Genomic DNA, 26,992 nt, shown 5'->3' on the forward strand with positions numbered 1-26,992 from the left:
CTGGGGGTGGGTGCTCTTGGCATCTAGAGGATGGAGGCCAAGGATGCTGCTCAACAGGCTGCAATTCACTGGGCAGCCCCAACAAAAGAATGATCTGGCCCAAAATGTCAGTAGAGTCCAGGTGGAGAAACCCTGTTCTAAAGGAAGGACTGAAGGAGAGAGATCAGAAATAGACACACTATTAAGATTATCATCCAAAAAAGATGAGGACTGGGGGCACCTGGGTGGCTCAGTCGGTTAAGCCTCTGACTCTTGGTTTCAGGTCAGGTCATGATCTCACAGTTTCGTGGATTTGAGCCCCATGTCAGGCTCTGCACTGGCAACATGGAGCTTGCTTGGGATTCTCTCTCTCTTTCCCCCTCTTTCTGCCCTTCCCCTACTCAGGCTGTCTCTGTCTCTCTCAAAATAAATAAACTTAAAAAAAAAAAAATGAGGACTGGGATAAGGCAGTGGCTCTGACAGAGGCATGAGAGACACCATCCTTGAGCCCCAATCAGCAGAAACACTGAGGCCTTGTCCCATGTGAAGAAGAGACACAGGGATTTTTCTACAGAGAATGCCAGGTACAATGCTGGTCTGCTATCGTCTGTGGGAGTTGCAAATAGTAGGAGCTGGGGATAATAAAAATAAGTCCTTCAAAATTTGCTTTTATTTTCTTTCACTCTAGACTGTTCTTATGTTACTGCCACTGCTTTGCATGTACAGAGGCTCTAAGCAAATGTTAGAACTTTAGTTTCCACATTTTCTTGACAAAAGGTTTCATAGTAAGAACTTAACAGATGTGAAGAGAAAATGGCAAGGAAGTTATTCAACTGTGAATCAAGGTTACACCCACCTGTGGTTTATCCAGTGAGGAATATTATAGTCATCGCCCAGCCGAGAATCACGAGGTGCACTTCGATTATGTAGCTGGAACGGAAAAAGCCAGTGCACAGATCAGCTAGAAAACAAGTAGGATGTGGAGCTGCTCCAACTGTTCTGTTTTTAAGTATTCTCAAGATCACTCTAGTACTAGAGACTGGCCTTTAGTAAGCAATCCAAAATTGTATTACCTTGAACAATGGGACAGCATGTAATGGTTGCTCCCCCATGCACACCAAGTCCACACCAATTCCTAAAAAAGAGAAGACAAAAAGAGTTTGGGGTGGGGGTGGGAGGAAGTAGAGATAAGTGTCCCAATCTATTAACAATATTATTTAACTAAACAAAACCGACTTCCCATCCTAAGATTTATAACCTCACAGGGCTGCCTACACAGCAAAGAAGAAAAGAGATGCATTTTGTCTGTTTCTTCTTTACCAGGTCCCATCACACCTGCCATTATTCAGTGCTTGACAATTAGCCTTGGACTGCTTTGTAGATCATGATTTGTCAAAAGGACAACCCAGGCCTCTATTACTAAAGTTTCATGACCAGAAAGGAAAAGGAATCTTGAAATTTCAGTAAGACAGCAAAACAATCCATACCATTTAACAGAGCTTCTTAATTGACAATCCAGGATTTACACTCCACCCCCATCTTTTGGAAGCCCAAATTTAATGGAACCAGAATTACAAATTGGGAAAGCATGGCACACCACAGAGGGAGGACTAGATCAGACAATCTGATGGTAGTTCCCAAGATGGGCTGATGACACACTGGTCCCTTGAAACGATCCCTCCGAAGAGCTCTCCAGTGTCAGATATGTTTGGAAAACTCTGAGTACCTGTTACACGCATTAGAGATAAACAAGATACACTAACAAATTAAAACCTACAATTAGGGAATCTGCCTAAACTGTATATGACCCAACATTTCCTTAACCGATTTGACCATAGAACGCTTTTTGTCCCCTAACATTATTCACATCCCCAGGATCTCCGATGCACAGAACCAGGGAAAGCTCAGAGCTCTAAGGTAAGTGAGGCTATAAACACTCGGAGACAGTGCAAACCAGGGAGCATTACCATTATCTATCATTCGCTGCTTGGTCAAGATCATGAGTAGACGGTCCACTTCAAACACACCCACCCCAGGTGTGATCACCACAGACATCTGCCCAGTTCGGTCAAAGTTGCGGTTGATGTAGTGCTTGTCAAACACTTGAAAGAAAGCAAAAGTTCTCCAATGCAGATGTTACAGCTTTTCAGAAACCAGCCACTTGCAAGCCTCTCTATGCCCTCAGACTATTTTGTCCATGTTTCTATTGCAGCAATTGCAGTTCTGACCTGAATTCTAGTTAACCGTGTGCACATCTTCCTTTCCCCTTCTACATTAAGAACTGCTTGAACACAAGACTATGCCAATGTTGCCTTTGTTAACACCCCCTCATTAATGCCTACTACTTGCCTTGTGTTGTCTTAAATGCTCAAATTTCATGTCTTTAGTTTAAACAATCCATAAATGGGTCTGTACTGAAACTTACAAAAATATTAATTAAAAAAAATTTTTTTTAATGTTTTTTTATTTATTTTTGAGACACAGAGAGACAGAACATGAACGGGGGAGGGTCAGAGAGAGAGGGAGACACAGAATCCGAAGCAGGCTCCAGGCTCTGAGCTGTCAGCACAGAGCCCAACGCGGGGCTCGAACTCACGGACCGTGAGATCATGACCTGAGCCGAAGTCGGACGCTCAACCAACTGAGCCACCCAGGCGCCCCTTAAATGTTTGTTTTATTTTTGAGAGAGAGAGGGAGTCAGAATCTGAAGCAGGCTCCAGGTTCTGAGCTGTCAGCACAGAGCCCAACGCGGGGCTCGAACTCACAAGCCACAAGATTGTGACCTGAGCTGAAGTCAGAGGCTTAACTGACTGAGCCACCCAGGCGCTTAAAATTTTTTTTAATGTTTTATTTATTTTTGAGAGCAAGAGAGAGACAGAATGTGAGTGGGGAGGGGCAGAGAGAGGGAAACACAGAATCTAAAGCAGGCTCCAGGCTCTGAGCTGTCAGCACAGAGCCCGACGTGGGGCTCGAACCCACGAACTGTGAGATCATGACCTGAGCCAAAGTCTGGCACTTAACTGACGAGCAACCCAGGTGCCCCTACAAAAATATTAATTTAAGACAATATTCAAAAGAATGGACAAGAATCTTGGGATGACTTTGTAAATTTGGCAAGTTAATTTTTATTTCTGTCCTGTACAATCCTTACTTTGGAAAACCAAACATATTCCAATATGAAAAAAAGATTTATAGATAAAAGACTCCATGCTTGGGCTGACTGACATGTCATGATGACATCATGTCATGATCTCACAGTTCATGAGTTCAAGCCCCTCCTTGGGCTCCATGCTGACAGTGAAAAGCCTGCTTGGCATTCTCTCTCTCCCTCTCTCTCTCAAAATAAATAAACTTAAAAGAAGGGGAAGGGCACCTGTGTGGCTCAGTCTGTTAAGCGTCTGACTTTGACTCAGGTCATGATCTCAGGGTTCGTGAATTCATGCTGACAGCTCAGAGCCTGAAGCCTGTTTCAGATTCTGTGTCTGTCTGTCTGTCTGTCTGTCTCTCTCTCTCTCTCTGCCCCTCCCTAGCTTGCACTGTCTCTCTCTCAAAAATAAATAAACATTAAAAAAAATTTTTTTAAATACAAAAATAAAAAGACCCATGCTTTAGAATTGCCAGCACGGGCAGGTTATACGTGTGAAGTGACCACACATCATTACTTCCACCACTGGCGAGTGTCAATGGATGCCTAACCAGAGCTGAGCCAATCAGACTCTCTGCTGGGAACACAGAATTCTGAACAGAGAGCAGAGAGCTGACAGCAGAGCTGGGAGCTGAACACTGCTCCAGGAATACCTGCTGCTGCAGTTCCTAGAGCCACTTTGGTCCCCACCTTCTTCAGCATAACGTTCAAGCCTTTCCTGACGGCCCACCAGGTCTCTATACCCTAAGAGTAACTTTTTCTTTTTTGCGTAAACCAATTCAGTAGGTTTCTGTTGTTTGCAAACAAAGCGTATCAGCTAACACATCCGGGGACAAGCATTCGGAAGAAGTCACACCACACTGTTAAGAAGGTTCCCTCTTAGAAGGGAAATGACAGTAGAGGAAGGAGGGAGATCTTCATTTTTACTTGATATACCTCTGATTATTTGAATTATTGAAACATGGGTTCCTTTTGTAATTAAAAAAAAAAAAAAAAAAAGATTTGAGGTGCCTGAGTGGCTCAGTCAGTTAAGTATCCAACTTCGGCTCAGGTCAATGTCTCATAGTTCATGAGTTCGAGCCCTCCATCAGGCTTGTACTGACAGTGTGGAATCTGCTTGGGGTTCTCTCTCTCTCTCTCTCTCTCTCTCTGTCTCTCTCTCTCTCTCTACCCCTCCCCCACTTGCACGTATTCTCTCTCTCTCTCTCTCTCAAAATAAACAAATAAACATTAAAAATTTTTTTTAAAAAATTACTTAGAAGCAATTGAGGGATAGCATAGAAAACAGTAAGAATACAGTCTGTAGTAAAACAGCCCAAGGAAGATTCCCTCCAGCTCTTTACTCTCAAGTTACCATGAGAAGCAGATGAGAATAGCAAGTTAATTCCCAGGGGAAGATCTAAGAGCTAAATGTTGGCCATTAAAACCATCCAATCAGAAGTTACTTCTTTCAGTTAATCTTTGGAATACATGGGTGGGGAGATCTTCAACTGGGTCTGGGTCTTTGGACATTAGTAAAAAGAAGTTCACGGCCATGTGGTAAATAAGATGCCAGATCACCACAGCTTGTGTTCTTACTCACCATTGAATGACAGATTGATGGCCTCTAGGTAGTTTCCTTGTGCTGAGGTAGAATTATCTCCTTGAGGAAAGCCCTCTGAAGCAAAAGACATAAGAGAAGGAAAAGTATCCCATGAAAGATGAACTCTTAAAGAACAAGTGGAAAGTGTCTGGCTCCATAGGTCCCCCTACCCTGTAGTAGGTATACTATTGAACTTACTGCATATGTAATGAACAATTAGACCCAACTGGAAATAGAAACCTGACCAGAAGCAGAAACTCTGTCCAGCACTATGAAAGAAGCAAGCATGAACCTCTCCTCTCCCAGACTCCATCCTACACCTCCTTTCCCTGCCGCACTTTCTGTCATTATGAATGCAGTACCTGCCTGTTCCAGTCGCACCAACACTGGATACTGGATAAAGAGTTTTTTAATGGTCACAAGGAGTGATGTCCACTCTTCTCTCCTCTCATTCTGCACCACCACTCTGAAAGGAATATTGTCATAAAATAGACATTGAGCAGCTATTACATACATCAGGTTTCTCACAGAATTTCAAAAGAAAGGAGAAGATGGGATTTCCAGGGTTAAGGTAATTTACCATATAATAATAAGTATTAAAGCCAAGTGCATGTAACAAACATTAACAAAGACCTGTATTACCAATAGTCATATGGATTGAAAACAAAAAGTAAGAAAATATTTAAAAATTGCCTTGAAATCATATTAATACCTAGTATTCAGCAGGAACATGAAATCTTCATACAATGAATTATAATTAGGTGGTATATAAGAAGCATAAAATAAAACATCTATATGTAGGTTTTACATATATATCTAATAAACAAATCTATGACAGGGAACTACATTAGTAGAAAGGGATAGGTGAGAATCTGTTTACTGTAGAGCTTGTGAACCTTAAAAACCTTAAAAATACATGTGACTGCATTACAAAAAATAAAAATAAATGTGTGTGTATGTGTGTGTGTGTGTGTGTGTGTGTGTGTGTGTGTACATATACATACAGGTTTGCATGTGTGTGTATGCTAGGAATTTATCTTAAAGAAACATACAGGACCCAGAATAGCCAACCCAATATTGAAGGAAAAGAACAAAGGTGGAAAACTAACACTATCCAACTTCAAGACTTAACTATAAAGCTACAAATAAAGCTAAAGATAGTGTGGCATTGGTGAAAGAGTAGATAAATAGATCAATGGAACAGAATAAAGGGCCCAGAAACAGAACCCCCAAAATATAATCAGATTTTTTTTTAATGTTCATTTATTTTTGAGAGAGAGAGCTAGTGAGCACAAGCTGCGGACAGGTAGAGAGAGAGGAAGAAACAGAATCTGAAGCAGGTTCCAGGTTCTGAGATGTCAGCACAGAGTCTGATGCGGGGCTCGAACCCACGAACCATGAGATCATGACCTTAGCCAAAGTCAGATGTTTAACTGACTAAGCCACCCAGGCACCCCAATAGATCTTTGACAAAGAAGCAAAGACAACACAATGGAACAAAGACATTCTTTTCAACAAATGGTGCTGGAGCAACTGGACATCCACACGCAAAAAATAAGAAAAGAAAAAGAATCTAGATACAGACTATACACCCTTCATAAAATTAACTCAAAACAGATCATAGACCTAAATATAAAATGTAAAACTATAAAACTCCTAAAAGATAACATACCAGAGAACCCAGATGACACTAGTTGGGGTGGTGACTTTTTTTTTAAGTTTTATTTACTTGTTTTGAGAGAGAGAAAGTGAGAGAGAGTGTGCGGGTACTGGCAGAAAAGGGGCAAAGAGGGAGAGATAATCCCAAGCACACTCCACACTGTGAGCGCAGAGCCTGACATGGGGCCCGACTCACCAACCATGAGATCATGAACCAAGTCAAAATCAAGTTGGACACTTAACTGACTGAGCCACCTAGACGCCCCTAGGGTGATGACTTTTTAGATTCAACACCAAAGCCACAATCCATGAAAGAGAAAAACTGATAAACTAGACCTTATTAAAATTAAATAACTTTTGCTCTGGGAAAGACAATGACAAGAGAATTAGAAGACAAGCCACAGACTAGAAGAAAATGTCAGCAAAAGACACATCTGATAAAGAACTACCATCCAAAAACACAAAGAACTCTTAAAACTCAACAATCAGAAATAAACAACCCAATTTAAAGATGGGCAGAATACCTGAACAGACACCTCACCAAAGAAGAAATACACATGGCAAATAAGCATAAGAAAAGATGCTTCACATCATGTCATATGGGGAAATGCAAATTAAAACAGCAATAAGTGACCATTAGAATGGCCAAAATCTAGAACACTGACAATACCAAATGCTGGTAAGGATATGGACCAATAGGAACTTTGAGTCACTGCTGGTGGGAATGTAAAATAATGGAGTTACTTTGGAAAACAGTTTGGTGGTTTCTTACAAAACTAAATATACTCCTATCATATGATCTAGCAATCATACTCCTTGGTATTTCCCCAAATGAGTTGAAAACTTAGGTGCACACAAAAACCTACACGAGTATAGAAACTTTATTTATACTTGCCAAAACTTGAAAGCAACCAAGATGTCCTTCAGTAAAGGAATGGGACAAACTGTGATACATCCAGACAATGTAATACTACTGAATGCTAAAAAGAAATGAGCTATTAAGCCATGAATATTACTTAAATATATTACTAAGTGAAAAAAGCCAACATGAAAAGGTTACATACTATATGATTCCAACTCTAGGACTTTCTGGAAAAGGCAAAACTGTACAGACTCTAGAAAGATCAGTGGTTGCCAGGGGATGGGGGTTGGGGGGAAGGGATAACTGGAACACTAAGGATTTTTAGGGCAGTGAAAATACTCCATAATGATGGAGACATGTCATTATATATTTGTCCAAACCAACAGAATATACAACACCAAGAGTGAACCATAAGATAAACTATGGACTCTCAGTGATTATGGTGTATCCGTGTAGGTTCATTAATTGTAACAAATGCACCACTCTGGTGAGGAATGTTGATAATAAGGGGAAGGGCATTATGTATGTGTGGGCAGAAGAGGTGTATGGGATATCCCTGTAACTTCTCTCAATTTTGTTATGAACCTAAACAGCTCTAAAAAAATAGTCAAATTAAAAAAAAAAAAAGACAAGAAACATTCAAAATGCATAACTATATATGTATTTATATAGATACATAGATACACAGTGGTACATAGATCAATTTTAAAATGAGAAAAATATTAAATATCTAACAATAAGGAATTAAATTGTGATAAAATTTTAGACTATGACAAACTATTATATAACTACCAAAAATTATATGATTCTCTGATAATTGTTTAATATGAATAATGGGTATATGAAGGCTCATAATGCTATTCTCTCCACCACAATACATCTGATTTTATGAAAAATAAGACAAGCCAGGGGCACCTGGGTGGCTCAGTCGGTTAACTTCGGCTTCGACTTCGGCTCAGGTCATGATCTCACAGTTTGTGGGTTCAAGCCCATGTCAGGCTCTGTGTTGACAGCTCAGAGCCTGGAGTCTGCTTCGGATTCTGTGTCTCCTTCTCTCTCTGCCCCTCCCCAACTTATGCTCTGTTTCTCTATGTCTCTCAAAAAATAAATAAATGTTAAAAATAAAATAAAATAAAAATAAGACAAGCCAGGGGCACCTGGGTGGCTCAGTCAGTTAAGCATTTGACTTCAGCTCAGGTCATGAGCTCACGGTTCGTGAGTTTGGGCCCTGCGTCAGGCTCTGGGCTGACAGCTTAGAGCCTGGAGCCTGCTTCGAATTCTGTGTCTCCCTCTCTCTACCCCTCCCCTGCTCATGCTCAGTCTCTCTCTCTCTCTCTCTAAAAAATAAAACAGGGGCGCCTGGGTGGCTCAGTCAGTTGAGCAACCAACTTCAGCTCAGGTCATGATTCCACGGTTTGTGAGTTAGAACCCCATGTCGGGCTCTGTGCTGACAGCTCAGAGTCTGGAGCCTGCTTCTGATTATGTGTCTCCCTCTCTCTCTGCCCCTCCCCCACTCATGCTCTGTCTCTCTCTAAGAAAGAAATAAACATAAAAAAAATTTAAAAAATAAAATAAAAATAAAACATTAAAAAAATTAAAAATGAATAAGTAAAACAAGCCAAAGAAATCATCCAATTTTAAAATGGGCTAAACAGAAAAAGATCTGGAGAAATATATATCACAGTATTTATTTTTATTTTTATATTTTGAAGTTTATTTATTTATTTTGAGAGACAGAAAAAGTGAACTGGGGAGGGGCAAAGTAAGAAGAAGAGATAGAATCCCAAGCAGGCTCTGCACCGCCAGCACAGAGCCTGATGCGGGGCTCGAACTCACATACCATGAGATCATAACCTGAGCCAAAACCAAGAGATGGACACTAAACCAACTGAACCACCCAGGTGGTTCACACAGTATTAAAAGTACTTCCCTTTGGATTGCAAAATCAGACAGAGGGTAAGACAAAAAACAAAAAAAGATGAAAAAATTAGCTAAGAAGATGAATATATAACTCATAAAAGAAAAATACAAAGGCCAATAAGTATAGGAAAATATTCACTCTTGGTAATAAAAGAAATGACTATTAAGACTCAGTGAGATAACTTTTTTCCCACTCTAATTGGGAACGAGTCAGAAAAAGGAAGAAAATAGTATTCAGTATTGATAAAAAAAAAAAAAAAAAGAGAAATAACATGGTTACTGGGAAAATAGGATTTTTCACTTCAATGTTTTTGGAGGGCAATTTGGCTATAAAAATGAAAAGTCTGAACAAAAACAAAGTATCTTTGACCCCATACCTCCATTTCTGGGAACTTATCTTAAGTGTATGTTGAAGGTTATGCCAAGTTATAAGGGTATAACTAAGGTCATCAGGTTATGCTAAGATTATAACTAAGGTTATGCTTACAGACTGTAAGATCATTCATTGGTAGAACTTTGACAATAGTGAAAAATTGAAAATCACCTCAATGTTCAATAATAGTTGGCAATCAAATGAAATGTCTACATAGCAATAAAAATGATGCTGTGGAAGTAGAATATTTGACATCAAATGGCATTTGTGATACAGTAGGTGGAAAATGCCAGTTTTTTATTTTATTTTATTTTATTTTATTTTATTTTATTTTATTTTATTTTATTTTAATTTTGTGAGAGAGAGAGAGAAAATGTGTGCAGTTTGGGAAGGGGCAGAGAGAGAGAAGAGAGAAAGAGAATCCCAAGCAGGCTCTTCACTGTCAGCACAGCGCCAGATGTGGGGCTCAAACTCACAAATCATGAGATCACAACCTGAGCCAAAATTGGATGCTTAACCAACTGAGCCACCCAGGAGCACCCCCATGCCCTGGAAAATGCCGTTTTAAAAAAAAGCATGGGAGTCTGTAATGACATCTCTGTGAAAACTGTTTTTTGTCTCTGTAAACAGAGAAGTGGGTTTGATGCTCTCAGGTGATGATGACTGCATCTGGGAGGTGGAATTGAAGTGTTTTGAATTACTCTTAACTATACTTTGTGATTTTCCTAAAATAAACCTGTATCATTCTTATAGAAGGAAAAACACAACCAAAGCTTCTTTTGCTCTAAAAAAAATGTTGTGGATGACTTTTTAATGATGTGGGGAAATTTTTTTTAAGTTTATTTATTTTGAGAGGGAGAGAGAGGGAGAGAGAGGAGACAGACAAAATCCCAAGCAGGCTCTGCTCTGTCAGCACTGAGCCCAACACGGGGCCCAATTCCACACACCCTGAAATCATGACCTGAGCCAAAACCAAGAGTCTGACACTTAACCAACTGAGCCACCCAGGCACCCTGGGAAATTTATATTAATGATATGTTCATATGCATATATAAATCTACATTCATAACTCATACATTCATGATTTATATAATGTTTTAATATGTCCATAATTATATTCAAATGAATTCATACTCATTATGTACAAATGGCTTCAGGTACTCTTAAGCCACAAGAGCTCTCAAGGGTCCAGGAATCAGGGGTGCATGGCTGGTTCAGTTGGTAGAGTATGCAACTCTTGATCCTGGGGTTGTGAGTTCAACCCCCATGCTGGATCTAGAGATTACTTAAAAAATAATAATAAAGAGGTTCCAGGAATCCACTGAAGTGGTTTGAAGAATTTATCAGTGTAAAGGGATAAATGGTAATAATGTTGGGGGAAGAAATGGCCCATCCTTTCATGAAATTCTCACAGGGATACAGGACCCAAAAGAAGATCAACAAATACTTTAAAGTAAGATCAGTATGGGGTTGAAGAATACAGTGGTCAAAAGCACAGACTCTGAATTAGACTGAGTCAACTGCATCCTCTGTCACTTAATCCTCCATGGGCTTTGGATAAGTTAAACTCTGTATCCAAGTGTCTACATCTATAAAATGAGATGAGTAACTATCACAAGGAACGTTGTGATATTTAAATGAAACAAGATGCCTAAATTTGCTTAGAATCAGGCCCCGTACATAAGTCCTGAATACAAATGATAATTATTACCATCTTATTTTCACCTCAATAGTGAAGCCACTATTATTTTCTATCTTGTGCTCTTTTATAGATTTTTCAAAATTTCTACAACAAAGATGCATTATTTCTTCAGTGATATAAAAAGGTAATCCAACAAGTGATAAAGGAAATACAGTTGTCCCTTAAACAACATAGGGGTTAGAGGCAGTGATGTCCCTGCCCTGTGCAACAGAAAATCTGCGCGTATGTTTTGACTCCCTGAAAACTTGACTGGAAGCCTTACTGATAACTTAAACATTAATATATTGTGTATGTTATAGGTATTATATATTATATTCTTACAATAAAACAAGCTAGACAAAAGAAAGTGGTATTAAGAAAATCACAAGTTGGGGGGGGGGGGGGGGCCTGGGTGGCTCAGGTGATTAAGCATCTGACTCTGATTTTGGCTCACATCATGATTTTGTGGTTTGTGAGTTTGAGCCCCAAGCTGAGCTCTGCACTGGCAGCGTGAAGCTTGCTTGGGATATTTTCTCTCCCTCTCTCTCTCTCTCTCTCTCTCTCTCTCTCTCTCCCCCTCCCTCCCCTATTTGAACTCTCTCTCTCTCTCTCTCTCTCCCCCTCCCTCCCCTATTTGTACTCTCTCTCTCTCAAAATAAATAAAGAAAAAATAAAAAAGAAAATCATAAGGAAAATACCTTTATAGTACTGTCTTGTAGCTATCAAAAAAAATCCACATGTAACTGGATCCGTGCAGGTCGAACCCATGTTGTTCATATTGTAAAAACAAACACAGAAGATTAAGCTAATAATGATGCATGATTCTAGGAAGAAATCTGGATCAGGAAAAACATTTCAATAAGGAATATTAGGACAATTGGCAAAATCTTACATTCTCTTACAAAGTCCTTGGTTCTTAAAAGATGATAATGAAGTAGAACATAATCATGTGTCTACTAAATGTTAATAATTGGTAAATCTAGGTGAAAAGTATACAGATTCATCATATTCCTCTTTCAATGTTCTCATAATTGAAAAGATTTTGAGATTAAAAGTTAAAAAGGTTACTCCAAAAACAGCCTTAAAAAGTTTCATAATTTGTCACTCTTTGGTGCTTATCCACAATTTACAGGTTTTTTTTAAATATATATAATTACTAAAGAATATTTATTCTTTAGAAATGCTATTACAAAGTTGAGAAGGGAGAGAAAAATACAAATTGGCATTTGGTATTGGCTTCAGACTTAGGAGGGAACTAGCTACAAAGAAATATGTTTAAGGCTCCAGGTTGGGAGGGAGGGGAGAGGATTGGCCATCTGACACAAAAACTAAACCCACAAAGTAAACTGTTACTGTAGAACACAAAGACATTGTATTTCAGAGTTTAAGATAGGAAGGGAAACTAGCAAAGGGTTCCTCCTCTGGGTTACAGAAGGAAACAGTCTAAGGAAGCAAGACTGAACCAATGACAGAGTAGTGCATTTGAGAGAAGCAGTCTCTAAGGGCTTTAACAAGTATAGTTAGTTGATGAAATGTGCTCAGTTTCAAAGGACTTGGTTTTTACTTTAACATAAAATCTTGGTACTTCAGGCAAGACTAAAATAATCCATTTAAAATCTACAAAGCAAAAGGGTTTCTTTTTATTTTTTTTAATGTTTATTCATTTTTGAGAGAAAGTATGAGCGGAGGAGAGGCAGAGAGAGAGGGAGAGAGAAAGAATCCTAAGCATTCTCTGTGCTGACAGCAGAGAGCCCAATGCGGCGCTTGAACTCACAAACCATGAGATCATGACCCAAGCTGAAGTTGGACACTCAATCAACTGAGCCACCACCCAGGCACCCACAAAAGGGTTTTTAAAGTCTGTTTTGAGATCTACTGTAGCTTCCACCTGAAGTGCCAAGAATCACGTGATAAACTTCTCCACAGATCTGAGAGTTTAAAAGATCAAGGGCCTTCAGCTCCAGGCCCAAGTGCAACCCATCCGACTGTATCTACTACGCTTCTATCATCTCACAAAGCATTCCCTTATTCAGGGGCACTGTCAGCACATCTGGACTGATGTGCATTCCTGATAAGTCTTACAAAAAAGGTCCAACCTAAATCCCATCAAGTCTTTAGAGAGGGCTTCTCAACCTCAGCACCATTGTTACCTTGAGCTAAATAACTCTGCAGCGGGGGCTGTCCTGTGCGCACTGCAGGATGCATAGCAGCATCCCTGGCCTCTACACAGTAGGTATCAGTTGTACAACCTCCCCTTCCTACCTATCCTATACCATTTTGACCAAAAGGAAAAAGAAGTCTCTAGACACTGCCAAACGCCTGGGGTGAGTGGAGAGGGCAGCTAAATTGCCCCAGTTGTAACCTCTGATTTACAGAAAATAAGTACCACCACAGGATGCAATCAGACAAATCCAGAAGGGGTCCTCCTTAGCCTCCCTACTCAAAATGGGGTACAGAAACCAACATATGCAAGCATAGAAACTAGTTAGACATGCAGAATCTCAGGCCCACCCCAGGACTCCTGAACTGATTGGACTCAGCACAATCCCCAGGGGAGGTTCATAGGCACACGGAAGTTTGGAAAACACAGTACTACAGAACTACCAACTCAGAGTCTTCAACATGTCACATGTTTGGGGACAAAAAGGAAGGGTGAAATTGCTTTAGATTAAGACTTAACAAGCAGATTAAACAGAAGTTATCAGAGTATTAATGAAACCTAAATATGTACTAGATATTAGATGATATTATAGAATTGACTTTGTCCAATGTGACCATGATATTGTGGTTATATGTGAAATCAACCTATCTTTTAGATATGTGTAAGAACAAAATGTCATATTTATAATTTACTTTAAAATAAAATGTAGCCAAAAAACAGATGAAGCAAATGCGGCATAATAATAGCTGTTAAATCTAAGTGTTGGGTGTGTGAATTTATTATATTATTTGTTCTTCTTTTCTATGAGTTTGAAATTTTTCACAGTACAAAGTTTGAAAAGTCTAAATGCAATGTGGTAACCTGGATTGGATGCTGGAATGAAAAAAGGTACATAAAGTGGGAAAACTGATGAAATATGAGAACTGTCTGAACTCAGTTAATAGTACTATACCAGTGCTAATCTCATAGTTTTGACAAATGTACCATAGTTAGGAAATATTAACAAGGAAAACTGGGTGAAGGGTATATGTGAACTCTCTGTGCTACCTTTGCAACTATTCTGTAAACCTATTATGCCAAAATTAAAGGGTTACTTTTTTTTTAAGTTAGGAAAGAAACAGCCAAGAAAAAGGGGGGGGGGGGGTGGGCATAGCAAAGCCTCAAACATACTTATAAAAGTCTTCATAGTACCGTCCCTTGTGATCTTGTCGAATTGAGGCTCGGTTTATTTCAGGAAATTCGTCTGAAAAAGAGAAAACAACACATGTAGATCAGGTTGAGAAGAGAAATTCACAGTTTATCTGCTCCTCCTTCTGGGTTGAAGATTTGCATTACCAAAATAAATGAACAAATGAATGAATGAAATTATATCAAGTTGGCTTTAAGATGAATCATGGCCCACAGACTTCTGGCATCCACTAATGGACTGTGTTGTTTTCCATTTTACCCTACGCTCATTAGAGAAAAAGTGGGATAGATGAGTGGGAAAGATGAAAAAGGGAAAGATGATAAAGAATGGATGGAAAGCTTAATAAAAAGAACTATAGGGGGCGCCTGGGTGGCTCAGTCGGTTTAGCGTCCGACTTCAGCTCAGATCATGATCTCACGGTTTGTGAGTTCAAGCCTCATGTCAAGCTCTGTGCTGACAGCTCAGAGCCTGGAGTCTGCTTTGGATACTGTGTCTCCTCCTCTCTCTGCCCCCCCCCCCCCCCCCGTACTCATGCTCTTTCTCTGTCTCTCAATAATAAACATTAAAAAAAAAATTTTTTTTAACTGTTAGCATTAAAAAAGGAACTGTAGGAGAAAGACTTACCAAGAGATTTTGCATCATAGAAAGTTCTAGAAAATAGGACCACTGTCACTTCATGACTACAGTTCTTCTCCTAGGAATGAGTAGAGAAAAAGCAGCTCAAGTTTATTTCATTCACTTCATGATGAAGCAGCCTGCATTAACATAATATTCTCAATTCTAGGAGACTCAGTGGCAGCACACTGTATTGGATGATGTCACATCATTGTAGGTTGCATGATGCAGTGAACAGAGCACTGCTGGAGTGAGAAGATGCAGGTTGAGTCCTGGCCCGGAAGTTTACCACTATGTAACCTTGGGCAATAGTCCCAGGAATGCAAAAAGTGCTTTGAAAACAGCAAATCATCAATACGTATGGGTCACTATCTCTGTTCTTGATTTGGCATGAACTAGATGAACCCAATATCAAAGGATCATGGTATTTGTACCTGCTTCATGGTGTTTTTAAAATTTCTTCAGAACCATAGTTTAGGAACAAGAACAGAACGCATAGTGCTGAATGTAAGAATCAAATACACCCCCCACATCCTACCACTGTCATAAAATCAGGGTTGGGAGCTGCTCAAGATGCAGCAGTTGAAGCCAAGGTGTCATAGTACCTTTGGATTGAGATGGGGACTAGTGAGAATAAACATTTCCATGGAGTCTGGAAATCAACATTCTGGAAACAGGGTGTTTACAGATAACATGAAATGTGGCTTGCACCAGTAAGCCAGCAAGCCCAGTTTCAGTTCCTCCCGGATCTTCGAAGATGAGTGCTTCCACTGACCAACCCCATCTCTAACCCACCATGTTGACTGACTACACAATTCAGCATTTACCATGTAAGGTATATATACAACATGATGCACATAACATGCCACCTTATATTCCCCCATGGATATATCTCAAGTGGACAGAAATTCCTAAATACAAGCAACAGCACCAAGAGCAGAGTGCTAGGAAAGAGCAAATCTTCATTAGTCACCTACAATTTATTGGATGCCCAGTGCTCCAAACTCAACTCCAAATTTATCTGACTTTGGTGTAAGTGATAAATAAGAATAAATGCCTTACAATGATTGGACTGGTGTGGGTTTATGAGCCTCTCAACTCATGTGACAGTGGGGCTAACATACAACAGGTGGCATGGCCTGGGGTAATAATACAGACAGGATAGCACAGAGGCCACGATCTCAGGGTAGCTCTGGGAGAATGGAGGGCACCAGATGAGAATCCTCATTCTGCTTTCACATGCTGTTGATCATGGGCAAGTTACCCAACTTCACTGAGCTGTACTTTCCCTACCAGTATTAACAGGAGCAAGAGGATTGAGTGAGATAATGTAGGCAAAACACATACCATGATACTAGGTATGTCAAAATACTCAATGAATGTTAACTGGGACTACTACTATTATCCCCACCCCTACTATATTTTGGGCTCTGAAATGAATTCATGAACTCCCATGCTCAATCCTGCTGTCCACAGTGTTAGCTGTAAGTTATTCAATAGGAGGCATAAAGAACAACCGAGGTGCCTGGTGGCTCAGTTAGTTGAGTGACTAACTCTTGATTTTAGCTCAGGTCACGATCTCACCGTTTGTGGGATCAAGCCCCATGTTGGGCTCTGTGCAGCACAGCACAGAGCTTGCTTGGGATTCTCTCTCCCTTTCTCTCTGTGTCTTCCCTGCTTGCTCACTCTCTCTCTCTCTCACTCAAAATAAATAAACTTAAAAAAACTGTAAAAAGGTATAAACAACGTTCACCTTCACCAAATATCATTAAATCAATACAGAGTGGCTACAGAAAGTTATTTTAATTCATTTTCAAGCTCCTGCTTTAAAACCAAGTTTTAAAAAAATTTTAAAACCAAGTTTTAAATTTTTAAATTTAATTTTTAAAACCAACTTTTAAAAAAATTAACAAATCCTAAGAGTGAAGTCCTATAAACTAATGACTAGGCCTATGCCAAACCCTACCCCTATTATCTAATCAAAAGTCCATTCATAGACTGTAGGGTGAGGGGACATCTAAGGGACACTGAGTCAGACTTGAAATGGAGGTTTTCACACACCCAATACTGAAATGGCCACTATGTGGTCCAAGGTGACCATTATTTAGCCCACCTCAAACTTTAGCCCCTGTACGCAGGCAGACACAAAGGCCTCATCACTGTTAAGCCACATGACTGCAGAAGCCTCCTGGCTGGTCTGCTTAATTCCATGTGTCACTTCACCACACTGCTCCTGGCCACTTGGACTACTCTTTCCTCAAATTCTCCCCAGCTTTGATCATATTGACCACTTGCTTGAGAATCTTTAATAGTTCCCACACTTCCTGTCAAGTCCAAACTGCCTGGCTTGATGTGACCCCATCCTTTGAATCTATCTTACTACTTAATTATTCCCTACACTAACCCTCTGTGAAGTTGCCTAAGACCATACCCTACTCTCATGCTCATCTACACCCTTTTGTTCAAACTGTTCATCTGACATACCCTCTCCATCTTCCTTTCCAACCATCCAAACCTTCCTCAGTCTTCAGGTCCAAATTCAAAAGTAAATAAAATTCTAACCCCTAAAACATATGGCTTTCTATTGTTTCAAATATGTAGATGCAAGCTCCCCAGCAGATCCGTAAGTTCTCTGAGGGCAAGCGTCATCTATTTCCATACCCTTCACAGCTGATGGATAGTGCCCCATATTGCTGAGGTAGGAAGACGGTACTTAGATTCAACTGAGACCTTACTATGTACAGATGCTTTAAAACACCTTGTGAGGCAGGGACTATTATAATCTCTCTTTTGCAGAAAATAAAACAGAGGCTCAGAAAGACTGACTACTTCTCCAAGATTAAAAAAAAAAAAAAAAAAAAAAAGCTAATCAGAGCAGAATCATAATTTTAAACCCAGTCCATTTTTATCCAAACCCCACGCTCTTTGCCACAACATAATGTGACCTCAAATAGCTCTCCTACATTAGGTCTTTGATCCCCCTTGAGTTAATTTTTGTATATGATGCAAAGTAAGACTCCAAGTTCATTCTTTTGCATATGGATATTCAGTTGCCTCAGAACCATTTGTTGAAGAGACTCTTCTTTCCCTCATTAAATGGACATCTTTGTCTAAAATCAACTGACCACAGATGTATCGATTGATTTCTTGTACTCTCAATTCTATTCCATTGATTTGCAAATCTATCTGAATGCCAGTACCACATGGTTTTGACTATTTTGGCTTTGTAGTAAGTTTTGAAATTACGAAGTAAGAGTCCTCCAACTTTATTGTTCTTTCTCAAGGTTGTTTTGGCTATGCAGGATCCCTTGCAATTCTTCATAAATTTTACAATCAACTTTTCCATTTCTGCAAAAAAAGGCCACTGGGATTCTGATAGGGACTGAACTATAGTTTGAGTAGTATTGCCACTTTAACGGTATTAAGTCTCCCAATCTATGATTATGGGTTGGTTCTTTCTCACTTATTTAGATCTTTATTAATCTCTTTCAGCAAGGTTTTATAGATTTTAGCAAACAAATATTGCACCTCCTTGGGTAAATTAATTGAAAGTATTTTATTCTCTCAGATGCTCTTGTATATGGAATTTTTTAAGTTAATTCTCTTTTTAATTTTTGTTTTAAGTTTACTTATTTATTCTGAGAGAGAGAAAGAGAGTGAGTGGGGAAAGAGCAGAGAAAGAGGGAGATAGACAGAATCCCAAGCAGGGTCCTCACCAGCAGTGCAGAGCCTGACACAAGGCTCGAATTCACAAACCGTGAGATCATGACCTGGGCCAAAACCAGGAGTCAGACACCCAAGCAACTGAGCCACCCAGGTGCCCCAATTTAATTCTCTTTTTAAAATTTAATTCCTTGGGGGAGCCTGGGTGACTCAGTTGGTTAAGTGTCTAACTCTTGATCTCAGTTCAGGTCATGATCTCAGGATTGCGAGTTCAAACCCCCTGTTGGGCTCTGTGCTGGGTGTGAAGCCTACTTAAATAAGTACATACATACAATTTATTTCTTTGCTTTTAAATTTCTTGTTCAGAGTGTTCATTGCTGATGAAATACAACTGATTGCTTGTGTTGATTTTGTAACCTTGCAGCTTTGCTGAATCCATTTCTTAGCTCTAATAGTTTTTTGGTGAATTTTTTAGGATCTTCTACATATAGGAGATCATCTGTCAATAGAATAGTTTTATTTCTTCTTTTCCAATATGTATGCTTTCTATTTTTTTTCTAGTTGCTGAGGCTAGAACTTCAAGTACAATGCTGAACACCAGTGGTGACAGCAGGCATCCTCACCTTGTTCCTAATCTTTTCTTTTTTAGTTTTTTTTTTAATGTTTATTTTTGAGAGAGACTGTGTGAGCAGGGGAGGGACAGAGAGAGGGAGACACAGAATCCGAAGCAGGCTCCAGACTCCAAGCTGTCAGCACAGAGCCCGACGTGGGGTCTGAACTCATGAGCTGTGAGATCATGACATGAGCCAAAGTCGGTCGCCCAACCGACTGAGCCACCCAGGCACTCCACCTTGTTCCTTATCTTAAGGAGGAAAGTTTTTAGTCTTTCACCATTGAGTCTGATGTCAGCTGTGGGTTTCTCATAAATGACCTTTATCATGCTGAGGCAGTTAAAGTAATTAAATCTATAGTTTTATCAATTTAGGCTTTAGCTTAGATACTTTAACTAAAGGCAGCTTAGTAGAAACAGTGTATTTCTAAAATCTGCAATGAATAAATTTATGTAATGAGGTTTACTATATAAAAAACATACCTTCCACTTGGTAAAGAGATCAGCAAGGAAACCATTCACAGCTTTCTCAAAATATAGATCCCCTGAAAAGCAATGAGAAGAGAGTGAAGATTATCTTTATTTCTTGTTCACAATATCTTCTCTCAGTAAAATAGCAGGAACGAGACCAAAGAGAAGGTGGGTTCTGCTGTATCTTAAAACAAGATCCTAAAAGCCAGATGTATAGAAGTGTTCAACTAAGACTTTCTACCAAGCCAAATTTAGTATCTGCCTAAGAGGCCATGGCTCCAAGGTAACATCCAAGATTGAAACACTTTGATGCTTTAAAAATACAGAGTTGGGGTGCCTGGGTGGCTCAGTCAGTTAAGTGTCCAACTCTTGATTTCAGCTCGGGTCATGGTCTCACAGTTCATGGGTTAAAGCCCCAAACTGTTCAAGCTGACAGCATGGAGCCTGCTAGGGTGTCTGCCTGTCTCTCTCTCGCACACGCGTGTGTGTGCGCTCTCTCTCTCAAAATAAACTTTTTTTAAAAAAGAAAAATACAGGGGCGCCTGGGTGGCGCAGTCGGTTAAGCGTCCGACTTCAGCCAGGTCACGATCTCGCGGTCCGTGAGTTCGAGCCCCGCGTCGGGCTCTGGGCTGATGGCTCAGAGCCTGGAGCCTGTTTCCGATTCTGTGTCTCCCTCTCTCTGCCCCTCCCCCGTTCATGCTCTGTCTCTCTCTGTCCCAAAAATAAATAAACGTTGAAAAATAAAATAAAATAAAATAATAAATAAAATAAAAAAGAAAAATACAGTGTTATCTTCAGAATGAGACAAAGAATATATACTAAATGTGAGTATTTCACAATGACGTTCAAAGTTGATTAGAAGAGGACCCTGGGCATTCACTGAATTATCATTTGCAGTTCTTGCTGTTCTTGAGTGACCTTGATGACCCATGGCACAAATTCGCTTATAATTTGCTAAACACAAATATGAAATACATGCACTATAGGGTTGGTGTGTTGGACACAGTATCCACACCTCATAGCAGCTTTTTTTCCCTCTACTCATTACATAGTAATTCTAATAAAATGAGACCAACATGGAGATTTCTCTGAGTGACAGGAAGAGAAATGAAAGATATCAAAGAAAGTGTTGGTTCCTACCCACAGAGTGACTTTATGACTTTTCAACCTATACTTACAGAACAATTAAAGATCTGAGAAGTCAGATTTTCCATTAATACTGTACAGCATTTCATGGAATTCACCAAATAAATAAATAAATGTCTGTGTGTGTGTGTGTGTGTGTGTGTAAAATATTTACTTTCAATATATTTATTTTCACATTTGAGGATTTATAAAGATCTCAAGATACATTTTTAGAGAATGTCAACGTCTTGCTATAAAATGATACCAACTTGGGGGAAACCAGAAATATCTACCCAATGGCAGCTACAACCATCACTTAGGGACAGTACCATAAATATCGAAATCCCACATTTCACAGCTCATCTGAATAAATATGTAAACCATAGCCGACGTAGAACGGAACACCACCTGAAATAAACAAAAACATAGTTGCATTAAAAAGCAATGATGTAGTTTCAGTTGTGCAAGAAGAAAAAGTTCTGTAGATTCATTTCACAACAATGTAAATGTACTTAACACTATTGAACTGTACACTTTAAAATGGTTAAGACATGGGGCGTCTGGCTGGCTCAGTCCGTAGACCATGTGACTCTTGATCTCAGGGTTCTAAGTTCGAGCCCCAGATTGGGTGCAGAGCTACTTGAAAATAAAATCTTAAAAAATAAATAAAAGAAATGAAATATAAGACAGTAAATCTTAAATGTCTTTAACCCCACCCCCCCCCCCAAAAAAAAACCAATGATGGAAGATTTTCTCAATTGTGGCATGGGATTTCTAAAAGCAAGCTTCATCCCTCACATCATAAACTCTGAAGAGAAGATCCTGTCCCTGCCTTTTAGGAAATTATAGTAGAGGATTAAGATGTGCAAAAGACAGCAACATATACAAACATTCCACGAAGGTTCTCATAAGAAACATAGGAGAAAGGACAATAAATCTACCTGGGAAAGAAAAGAAAAGCTCATTACGAATGTAGAAGCTGGGCTAAGATATGCCAGTTGATGAGCTGCCAGTCTAATAAATTATAATTCACATCGTACACGCCCTTCATACCCAGACTGCCTCAGGAACTAGGAAGGCTTTCCAGAAGCAAGTGAAGCCTGAGAGGAGTGCGGAAGGATGGATGAGTAGCTTGTAAGGGGGGAAGGCAGGATCTAAGTGCTCTAGGCAGGAGAGAGTAGTATGTGCAAAGATACAGAGGCAAGAGAGAATGTGGCATGTTTAAGGAATAGCAAATGGTTCCTAAGGGCAGGACAGGATAGGGTGGGAGGGTTTGGAGGGGAGGGGCACATATGGGAGAAGTGACAAAATGAGATCCAGACTCAACTGCCTCCCCAGATTTCTCCTCTCAGAAGTCCAACAGGTATCTCACAAATATCTTTTCTCAAATGCTTCCAAATGTCTCCTCCTGTCTTCCCCACCTCATAAATGACACCACCAACTGTCTATCGAGCTGATCAATTCTTCTCTTTCCTTTGCTCCTTATATCCAGTGCATCAGCAAGTTTTGTAGACTCTATCCCAAAACGCATCCCAAGTCTGCCCACATCTCTCCGTTGCTACAGCTCTAACCTCAGTCCATGCCACAGTCTTCTAACTTCTTAAGCCATTTCTCTGCTTCTACTCTTGCCCCTACAAACAATGCTCTACACAGAGCCAGAGTGGCTACAGCACATACTGTGGATGCCTATGGCACATCCTTTCTTCCTACGTAATGGGAAGCCAACACTATTCCAGAAGGCAAGGGACTATCAAAAGACTAAACCTCCCGGCTTCCTAAGTAGCTCCTCTCTCTTCTACCTGGAATATGAAGTGGTTACAGCAGCTCCAACTGAACCATGGAAGCCCAATCCTGAGGAAGGCAGAACAGGAAGACAAAAAAACCTATCTAGATCACCAATAATTGTGACAATGCCATCCTAGCAGTGAATGGCCTACCCAATGACTTATTTTACCAGAGAGAAAAAAGTTGACTTTGTTTGCCATTGCTACTTTAGGTTTTTTTGTTCAACAAAATCCAACTGGATGGCTCTCTGAGCTTGGCCCCAGTTTGTGGCAACATGGTTAAATGCACCACGAAAATTAGAATTGTCGGTAAATACAGGACCTGTTATGGGGCCTCCATCAGGAAAATCGTAAAGAAAATTGAAAAAAGCCAGCACAAGTACACATGCTCCTTCTGTGACAAAACTAAGATGAAGACAAGTTGTGGGGATCTGGCACTGTGGTTCCTGTATGCAAAGAATAGCCCATGCTGCCTGGACACACAACACTTCTGCCATCACAGCAAAGTCAGCCCTGAAAGAATTCAAAGACCAGTAGAAGTTCCACCATTTGAAACATCACTAGTCTATAACAAAGGTATTAACTTATGTAACAACAACAAAAAAATCCAACAGAATAAGTAATCTTTTGAAAGCCTAATTTGGAAATCACTCCCCCCTTAAAATCCTTCAGCGGATCGTCCTTACAATACACTCTACACTGGTTACAAGGACCTGCATGAACTGGCTGGAACCAGACCACCTTCATATCGACATCATTCTCCCTACTCATATCCTAGGCTTCTGTCACACTGGCCTCTCACAATTGTTTCTTCTGCCTGGAACGCTCTTTGTCTCAACCTTCATACACTAAGTCTCACCTTTCTGGCACCTTCTCGGAGACACCTCCCTGTCCACCTTTGTAAAGAAGGTCTCTTGTTATTCTCTACCACAATGCCCATCTCTTTCCCTAGAAGTTTTCATTTATCTCACTTGTTTACTAAGGTGGCCACACTCAGTCTTTCTCATTACCCAATTAATTTCCTTTGGAGTATTCATCATAATCTGTAATTACCACATTTATGGACTGGGTATCTACTTACATCTATCTCCCCACTACAGTGTAAGCTCCTTACTGGGAGGGATCTTGTTTGTGCTGTTTACCCGTGCATCCCCATTGAATGGGAATTCCCCACTCTGAATTCCCCTCTAGAATGAAGGATATTCATGGATAATGTTCTGTACCAGTTTGTTTTTTAAGTAATCTTTACGCCCAGTGTGGGGCTCAAACTCATGCCCCAGAGGTCGAGAGGCATGCTCTACCAACTGAGCCAGCCAGGAGCCATTAAAAATTAAGTGTAGGGACACCTGGGTGGCTCAGTAGGTTGAACGTCCGACTCTTTGATTTCGGCCCAGGTCATGATCTCATGCTTCGTGAGATCAAGCCCCACAATGGGATTCTCTCTTTCCCTCCCTAAAATAAAGTTTAAAAAATATATTAAAAACAAAGTATAAAAAAAAAAGTACAGTAGCTGACACACAAGAGGCGCTTCCATATTAGTTATTATAAGTGTATGAATAAGGTTGAAGAGGTAAACATACACCAAATTATCCTAGTCTTTGTAAATCATGCTTAAGAGTAATATCTTTTTTTTTAATGTTTATTTATTTTTGAGAGAGAGAGAGAGGCAGAGAGTGAGCAGGAGAGGGGTAGAGAGAGAGGGAGACACAGAATCGGAAGCAGGCTCCAGGCTCTGAGCTGTCAGCACAGAACCTAATGCAGAGCTTGAACCCACAAGCTATGAGATCATGACCTGACCCAAAGTCAGACGCTTAAGCGACCAAGCCACCAGGCGCCCCAAGAGTGAATTTCTAGAGGGGCACCTGGGTGGCTCAGTCAATAAGTGGCCTACTTTGGCTCAGGTCATGATCTCACAGTTCATGAGTTCAAGCCCCACATCAGAATCTCAGCTGTCAGCACATAGCCCATTTCAGATCCTCTGTCCCCCTCTCTCTCTGCCCCTCCCTGGCACATACATGCACTCGCTCTTGCTCTCTCTCTCTCTCTCTCTCTCTCTCTCTCAAAAGTAAATAAACTTAAAAAAAAAAAAGAGTAAATTTCTAGAAAACTGGAGAGAAGCAAAACAAGATCACTATACCAATCTATGCCCACTAGAGCTGCAAGAAACTTTTAAAAATCTCACACCAAGTGTTGGAAAAAAAATGAAAAACAACAGATTTTTATATATTGCTACTAGGAATACTAAGTGGTCCAAAGAATTTGAAAAAGAGTTTGGCATTATTTTACCTATAACCCATATACTCCTAATTATAGACTTAAAATATAGTATCAAGTACAAAAAAAGCTAGCTAAAAAGGACTATTTTTTTAATTTCAATTTAATAAGCTCAAAAATAAGCAAAACAAATATACAGTAAACGGTTTAGAGTAACATACGTATGTATTAACACTACGCAAACAAGGAAAAATACAAAAATAAAATTCAGATAGTAGTTACCTATGAAGGCATTGGTTCTCAACTAGGGCCATTTGGTGATGTCTGGAGACATGTCTGGTTGTCGTGACCTGCAGGGCACTACTGGTATCTAGCGTACAGAGGCTAGGGATGCTGCTAAGCATCCCACAGTACACCAGACAGCACCCCCACCACAACACTGCCATTTTGGACCAGATAATTCTTTGGTCTGGAGATCTGTCTTATACATTGTATCATGTTTAGCAACATTCTTCACATAATCCTAGTTGTGACATATAAAAATACCTCCAGACATTGCCAAAAGTCCCCTGGGGAGGCAATATCACCTCCAGTTCAAACCACTGCTCTCAAGGGAGGCAGAGGATAAGAACAAGGAAGAGCAGATAGGTGGTTTCACCAGCATGGGTAATGTTTACAGTTGTTCAGTTTGGCTTTTTCCAACTGGGATAAAGAACCAAAGAACAAGATTTCCTTTGCAAAGGTCTCTGTTCATATTTACCGACTGCAATCTTCTACTGAGTTTAACCTTTGCGATGTATTCGTAGGCAAAGAAGCCTGCAGGTTAGACACTACATTTCCACATTTAGACCTCTTTCAGAAGAGAAAATGAAGATCGACCCCAAACTGGATAGATCCAACTATAAAACACTAGAATTTCAGACATCCTTGACAATATTAAAATATTATCTACCTGAGAACAGTAGCCATCAGGAGACAAGTTTTTGCTTGTCTCTGTTTTGTCTTTTGAGTTCAGGACTCAGACATAACAGTATGAAGAAACAAAACCACAAACGCGTTTTATCAATCTCACCCTGGTATCTTCGCTGATATAACCACACATGACCTTTTCATTCTTGACCCACAGCTCACCAGCCTGTGCCCTGAAAAGATATACATGCAAGAGTTATTACAAGTCTTACATAAACCAAGAAGAAACAGGGATGACTTCAGGGTGGCTCACTGTACTCTCATATTTATCCTCAAATGACCTGGCCAGTTACAGATTTCCAGAAAGCCATGAAAAGATTACACAACATAAAGAATTCTCAGAGTGTACTGAATTTGTATGACAGTTCTTAATCTGGGACTCTATAAACAACATGTCATTCTCAGGAGGGATTCAGGAAATCCATGATTTCTCTGAAATCCTGCAAAGTTTTCTGGGCAGAGAATTATAGCTTTTGTCAAATCTCAAAAGGGTCCACATCACAAAAACAGTTAGGAAGAACTAATGAACAATTTTGCTAATCCCAGCCTTCAACAGTTGTGAAAGTTCTGTGAACTTTCTCATGAACATGGAGTTTCAACAGAAACAAAATCAATCCTAATATCAGAATTAGAAGATAAGCAGTCATGGGGACATCTGGGTGGCTCAGTCAGTTAAGCATCTGCCTTCGGCTCAGGTCTTGATCTATCTCGAGGTTCATGAGTTCGAGCCCCACATCAGGCTCTGTGCTGTGCATGCAGAGCCTGCTTCAGATCCTCTGTCCCCCTCTCTGTGCCCCTCCCAGGAGCTGCTTGTGCGTGTGCACACACTTGCTCTCTTTCACTCGCTCTCTCTCAAAAGTAAATAAATAAAAACTTTAAAAAAAATACTTTAACAAAGAAGACAAGCAGTCAGGAGGCATATAGGGACAGGGTTCACATTCAATGGAGGCCATTCTGCTGAAAAGTTTTCATGGCAATTTGGTATTGCAT

General features: G+C 40.0%; 1 protein-coding gene across 14 annotated transcripts in view; it reads right to left on the reverse strand.

Annotated features, from left to right (window-relative positions):
• DEPDC5 (DEP domain containing 5, GATOR1 subcomplex subunit) overlaps positions 1 to 26,992 on the reverse strand; it is a 126,325-nt gene that overhangs the window by 85,830 nt on the left and 13,503 nt on the right. For all 14 annotated transcript variants that reach the window (XM_053206735.1, XM_015081465.3, XM_053206738.1 and 11 more), the window contains 10 exons: positions 26,106 to 26,175; positions 21,365 to 21,443; positions 19,923 to 19,984; positions 15,176 to 15,245; positions 14,533 to 14,605; positions 5,069 to 5,172; positions 4,707 to 4,781; positions 1,947 to 2,081; positions 1,053 to 1,114; positions 836 to 909 (listed from right to left, as the gene is read on the reverse strand). In XM_053206735.1, coding sequence (XP_053062710.1) covers positions 836 to 909; positions 1,053 to 1,114; positions 1,947 to 2,081; positions 4,707 to 4,781; positions 5,069 to 5,172; positions 14,533 to 14,605; positions 15,176 to 15,245; positions 19,923 to 19,984; positions 21,365 to 21,443; positions 26,106 to 26,175 — 804 coding nt within the window. The remainder of the gene's footprint in view (positions 1 to 835; positions 910 to 1,052; positions 1,115 to 1,946; positions 2,082 to 4,706; positions 4,782 to 5,068; positions 5,173 to 14,532; positions 14,606 to 15,175; positions 15,246 to 19,922; positions 19,985 to 21,364; positions 21,444 to 26,105; positions 26,176 to 26,992) is intronic.

The sequence above is a fragment of the Acinonyx jubatus genome, chromosome D3, assembly GCF_027475565.1.
Source record: "Acinonyx jubatus isolate Ajub_Pintada_27869175 chromosome D3, VMU_Ajub_asm_v1.0, whole genome shotgun sequence".
NCBI lineage: Eukaryota > Metazoa > Chordata > Mammalia > Carnivora > Felidae > Acinonyx > Acinonyx jubatus.